The 6,509-nt window shown below is 32.8% G+C and overlaps 1 protein-coding gene across 1 annotated transcript in view; it reads right to left on the bottom strand.

The window, feature by feature from the left end:
• LOC106459994 (insulin receptor-like) overlaps positions 1 to 6,509 on the bottom strand; it is a 136,441-nt gene that overhangs the window by 26,732 nt on the left and 103,200 nt on the right. Inside the window, exon 21 of the mRNA XM_013919674.2 lies at positions 1,771 to 1,913. Within this exon, the coding sequence (XP_013775128.2) occupies positions 1,771 to 1,913 (143 nt within the window). The remainder of the gene's footprint in view (positions 1 to 1,770; positions 1,914 to 6,509) is intronic.

Here is a 6,509-nt window from a genome sequence, read left to right as displayed (position 1 = left end):
GGGAACTTCGGTTGCTAGTGGATCTAATAACAGGACGCCCACCTTACGAAGAGTTGCCTGAAAATGTGTCAGAGTTTGTGAAAGTGTTATCTGAAAGGATGGATGATATTCACCATCAAGTGCATTCAAACTGATTCCATGAAGCTATGTTATGATAAGAGATCTACTGAAGTTAGTTTTGTACCAGGAGACAAGGTGTGGTTGTATAATCCCAGGAAGACCAAAGGGAGGTCTCCTAAGTTGTCTTCTCTATGGGAAGGCCCATATGACATAGTGGATCGTCTCTCAGACGTGACTTTCCGAATAAAATGTGGTCGGCAATGGTAAACGAAAGGTGGTGCATGTCAACAGGCTTTGGCGTTATCATGGTCCAAACGATGCTGCTGAAGACGTGTCACCTGAAAAAGCCACTATCAAAGAAGAAACTCTACCCAGTTTTGAGAAGGGAAACAGTAAAGCCCTTAATGAAGTTACTACCCTGATGTGACTGTTACTGATAATAGGACATTTCCTGATGGAGCAGATGAACCCCATGTGAAGCAGAAGCCAATGAGATGGAGACCTGTACAGAAGAATATACGTCCTGTAAAATTAAGAGACTTTGTTGTATTTTAATTTTGTGTTTGTAAGTTCTGTACATTTAATCAAGTTACTGTTAATTATCTATTGGTTTAATGTAAGTGGCTATTGTTCGGGACGTACAATACTAAGGGGCAGTGTTACGACAGCGGAAGTCACGCGACGCTAGGAGCATGTGTGCTGGAGTTTCTAGAAGGATCATGATTTATTGAGGAACCTCACGAAAGTCCCAGTGTTTGCTAGACACCCTCTTTTTTAGTATATTAGCCTGGCAAAGAAAGCTAGCGATAGGCAGATAGATTGCATAGACATGCAGATAGATTGAAGAGATAGATAATTGAGTCAAACGAACAGTAGGCACCGTAAGATTGGTTGGAAATGATCAGTCCCATACAGTTTTCTAGTGACAATTTGATAATATTAAGTGAGCCACTGTTAATCAATGATGAGAACATACAATGTTTTCTAGTGATTTTGGGGTACAATCTTTAATACTTGTAAACTTACATACAATTTCAAAAACTAGCCAGATTTATTTTCACCACAGTGAAAATACATGTAGAATTTATAACAAAACTACTCTAAGTAATTAAAGTAACAATTATAACTGAAGTTAAAGTAATTTACTCTATCAACAAATGTTTTAACATTATAATACAAAGTTCCAAAAAACAAAACTTGTTACACTTTACAGTTATTTCAGTTCATAATTATTCTGGCACTATCAAACTATGCTATGTTACTGAGTGCATTCAATACAATCTCTGAGTTAAGATTGTTTTCACACTGTTCTATAAATAATATTTTCATCTACTACAAGGATAATAGAAATACAAACTAAAAATAAATTTTCAAAGGTTACAATCACTAATGACAATTATACAGGTACTCTAGGGAAGACTTTTGCAAATGCTGAGAAACATGAATAGCAAAAATGGGAACTGAGCATTACTGATTAAATTCTAAAATACTGAATCAGAATATACATATATTATTATATTAAAAAGTTCACTCATATATATTCAGGTTTCTATATCAGGTAACTATTGACCATATAATTTTGAAATTATTCAAAGAGATTAAATTGCTTCCTTAACCTTCGATGCTTCTGCATGAATGAAAATGATAGTATTTTTTTTATTTCACTTAATACATGATGAAGAAGGAATAAAAATGAGTATATAATTTCACCTTTACAGCACACTTCACTATTGGTTTGCCTTCCACAAGATCTTTGGCTTCTCCTTCCCAGACCATCCCAAAAGATCCTTGACCTAGTTCCCTGATTAGACAAACTTTGTCTCGGGAAACCTCCCACTCATCTGGTAAATATACTGATACAAAAAGAAATTATTTAGAAGAAACTCTCTTTTGAGCTACTACTTACAAAGATTTCAATCATATGTATCTTACAGTTTGTTTTTACCATAATTTTTACATTTTAAAACAATATGAACACAACAATTCTCTATTACTTAGCAATAACAGACTCAACTTACCAGTGTACAAAGTACCCATAGTGTACGTTTGATTAACTTTTTCAGCACGGGCTCGGTCCTTGGGACCGACCTCATAACCATTTTGTACTTATTATAGTTTTCATGCTATAGAAAGCATATGTTAATGAAACTTAGCAGATTATCAGAAAACATTACAATGCTTTCATATGCAAAATATCAATTTTTTATTAAGCTTTAACTGAAAGTTTCCAGCCCTATACTTGAGCAAAGTGTTTCCAACATTGCTTCGCTGTTATTCAACACAGATATCTGAAATTTTTCACAATGACTCTTACAAGCATCAGCTCAAAACAAGACAAGAAATAATTCTTCTCTGATTTTAACTTTTATTGTAATTGGTCCTTAATAATAAAATAAATAATAATACTAAAAAAAACGTAATTCCAATTTTTCTAAATGGTGAACTGATTGTTAACTTTATAACTTTTGCTACGTAATTCTGGTGGGTACTTTATAATTTAATCAGTAAAATATCTGTTGATACTGTCTAAAAAATTTGTAATAAAAAAAATTAAGAAATATGTCTTTAAAGTAATTCGGTGAATTTGAAGGGTTTCATAAAATCTTTTATTTATAATTAAATTGGTATTTTTTGAACATGTATTTCTGTCATAAAATAAGAATTACATAATTCTATTGTTTTAAAATACTGGCATTTACAAGAAGAGGGCCCTAGTTGTACATGTGTAATTAGTAGACACAACCAGTGTAGGTTTCCATTCGTAAGTGAAGTTGAACTTTATTTCCAATTCGCAACTTTACGTGTCCTGGAATATATTGTACTGGTTTCTGAAATGAAATGTATTTATTTTATGTGTATATGTGAAAATGTTAAAATTTATATAGTAAATCTAAAGATAATCTTATCTATTTTCACATTTAAAATCTCGTATTTCCATAAATATTATCCTCATTCCTAATACAAGTTCGGTAATAGTGACTACTAGTGTAACAATTACATTCAAAAAACAAAGAAAAAATTGCTACTGTGTTATATCAGTACTAGTGAAATTTTTAATGAAGATCAGTTCCTATAACAAGTTTAATTCCAAAAAAGTTCCTTATTACAGCACCCAGCAGTAAGTCTCAGTAGTTATCATGCTAAAAATCTGATATAGATACCCATGTTCAGCACAGATAGTCCTTTGAACATCTATACTATTAATAATAAACAAACAAATAATCTGTTGCAAACGACCACTAACCAGAATAAAGTGGGATACAGCAATCAATATAAACAGCCCGTGCACAGGAACTGGTGATTACACCATACAAGAAACAAATGGTTGAACAACAGGAAATCAATAACTGACAACTGGTGAAACATTGTAATATAAGCATAATTTGATGAAATATTTATAGCTATTGTACAGTTTCCTTGTCTAAGAGCTGCAATGAACCAATTAAATATAGAAAAAGGTCTTATGAAAAAAATTAAGCAAGGAAAAATTATTTTGTTGCTGTTATAAGGTTTGTTTATATGAATTTCAACTGTTGGCATCATGCAATGTCACTTGCCGCTCCTTACCACTGCCACTTGTCCATTTTGATTGATCACTGATAAATATCCCAATATAAGAAGCTCTCACTGATTTTGCTATAACTTTTTTCTGTTTATCAAATTGTTCTTGATATTCTACGCATTTCTTATACCAGTAAATTTAGCACTTTTTAACAGTATACTAAGATCCTGTGTAATAGGTGAAACAGGCCCAAAAGAAAAAAAGGCCGCTTTATGATGTCGTATTACAAGGATTTAGAACTTCTGTTATAAACAGTGAATGTATTTATTGTAAATTACTTTACACTGCATTTTGTATTTACACATTAGTATGTGTACATTCTTTATACATGTCATCAAGAAAGACACACTTATGTGATTCTTTTTAATCAAGCTATTTTGTACAATAATAAACACATTTTTAGATTCATACTTGCTAAAAATTTCATTTCCAAATAACATAATTGCTATATTAGGTCATCAAGAAATTAATGTCGCTATTTTAGATGAAAAAACCCGAACAACTTATATATATATGAAAACAAAACATTTATTAAGGGAAATAGTCTCCATTCTTAATTAATAATACTTTTCCATCTTACAATCAGGTTTTTAATGCCCTGATTAAAGAAATCATTTGGCTTTGAAGCAAAAAACATGCCAATGTCCTCTTTAATACCTTCCACATTTGCATACGTTTTCCCATTAAGATGGTGTTGCAGCAACAAAAAAGATGGTAACCTGATGTTGCCATATCCGGAGAATATGGTGGGTGGGAGAGAACTTCCCAACCCAACTCCATAATCTTTTGTTGCATCACATGTGCCACATGTGGATGTGCATTGTTGTGTAGAAGAACACCTTTCTGATTGACGAGTGAAGGGGTTTCTGATGAAGGCATTGATTTAAACATACCAGCTGCTGACTATAGATCTCTGCATTGAAAGTTCGCTGTGGATTGAGGAGTTTGAAATGAATTACACTTTTGATGTCCTACCAAATGCAAAGCATCACTTTCTGCAGATGGAGTTCAGGTTTTGGGGTTGGAAGTGGTTTTTGTCTGGGACTGAGCCATTCTTTTTGGCATTTAATATTCACATAGAGAATCCATTTTTCATCACTAGTGACAACTCTGTCCAAAAATGGTTCATGTGCCAGAAGAGACGAAGCAACGTTCACACGAAACGATGATCATCACAGAGTTTGCAAGTCACCTAAACACATTCTTTATGGAGTTTTCCCATATTCCTAAGATATTTACGTATTGTTTCATAAAAAACATGCAATTTCAGGGCCAGTTCATGAGTGTGTTGCCTTGGGTTAGACTCAACAAGCATCTTCAGAACATCAATACCAATTCGAACATGTCGGCCCCTGCCATCACTTGAAAAATATTTGCTGAACCATTGTTGACACTTATGATTGTTTAAAACATTTCCATAAACTTCTTTGATATTCTTTATGGCTACAGAGGTATTGTCATTGTTTCCCTGATTGTGTGTCTCGTCGTGTGCCATCACTATCAGGGATTAGAGTATACTAAGCTTTACACAATTATATAGGCTACACTAATGTGATGTTTAGGTAGTTCGTTTAACTATTATACATGCTGTACCTTTTTTGGGGTGTGGTTAATGTTACAAAACACGACATTAATTACTTGACGACCTAATACAAAATCAAAAGAATGTAATTTGAGATCATGCATTGGACAATTTTAATTTATATAGTTATAGTTATGAAATTACCAGCCCTAATAAAAACTGTCAAATATTGTAGCATAAAAATGCTAATTCTTTCACTGCTATAAGATGCTCCCTAAACTGGATCAGTTTTATTTTTAGGCACTAATATCAGAAATAATAGATCCAAAAATGACAGGAAGCATGGTTTAATGAGAAGCAAACTTTTGTTCTTGAGGGTAAAAGAAAGGTTGAAGTCAGGAAAAGGAAAGTTAATGGAAAATAAAATGAACACTTTCAAAGTATCATAATAGATATGAATATAGTATATACATTAGTTGGGATTCTGTACACTTTAATATACGGTATGTTTGTTTGAGATCTATTTTTCAGTAAAATTTTGTGGATCTTTGATCTTCAGAAACAAAAGTGGTCCAAAATGTTACTTGTCACAAAGAAATGTCGACCAGCAGACTGTCACCTGCTAACCATGAATACTTGGCATATGTTTTGTATTTGAGACATATAGGTATAATCGGTATTGTGGTCTGCATTTGTTATTGTGCATGAGTTTTTTATGCATTTATATTATGAATAAACGTTTTCATTATGAATATGTTTTTTTTACTAACTGCAAGTATTTTCTAGTGTACATAAAAGTTTAATAAATATTTTGTTCTTCATTCATTTTATCGGAGTTTTTATACAAAGTTCAACCATATAAAATTTGGACTGATGTTAATTTTAATTATGTAATATAAAAAATACGGATAGGAGCAGATTGGCATTTTAAAGGACCAGACTGGGTAATATCACTCTTAGCACCTCAGTAATTTTTTACATGCAGCATACTGGCTAAACAAGAATGCATCCATTGCCTGGTGGGCCAATCTGCCCTGAATATGAAAGAAATGCATTATGAAATGAGTTTATAAATATCTTCTATATAACACAGCTATTTCACTGTACAGCTTAGCAGATTTGATGGCAGCAAAAGAAACAAGAGAAATTACAGCAGTTGTTGGAGGAAAAAGAAAAGAAACAAGAAAAGAGATTACAGCAGTTGTTGGAGGAAAAAGAAAAGAAAGAAGAGATACAACAGCAGTGGCAACTGGAACAAGAAAGGAAACAGGAAGAATGTCTCCAACAATAGTGGGAAGTCAGCAGCAACTACAGGAAAGTCAACAACAGTGGCAAGAAGTACAAATGGAAAACATTAGTAAATTT

Source organism: Limulus polyphemus, unplaced genomic scaffold, assembly GCF_000517525.1.
Source record: "Limulus polyphemus unplaced genomic scaffold, Limulus_polyphemus-2.1.2 Scaffold691, whole genome shotgun sequence".
In the NCBI taxonomy this organism is placed as follows: Eukaryota; Metazoa; Arthropoda; class Merostomata; order Xiphosura; family Limulidae; genus Limulus; species Limulus polyphemus.
The sequence above is the reverse complement of the archived record's forward strand: the minus strand, read 5'-3'. Positions and strand labels throughout refer to the sequence as shown.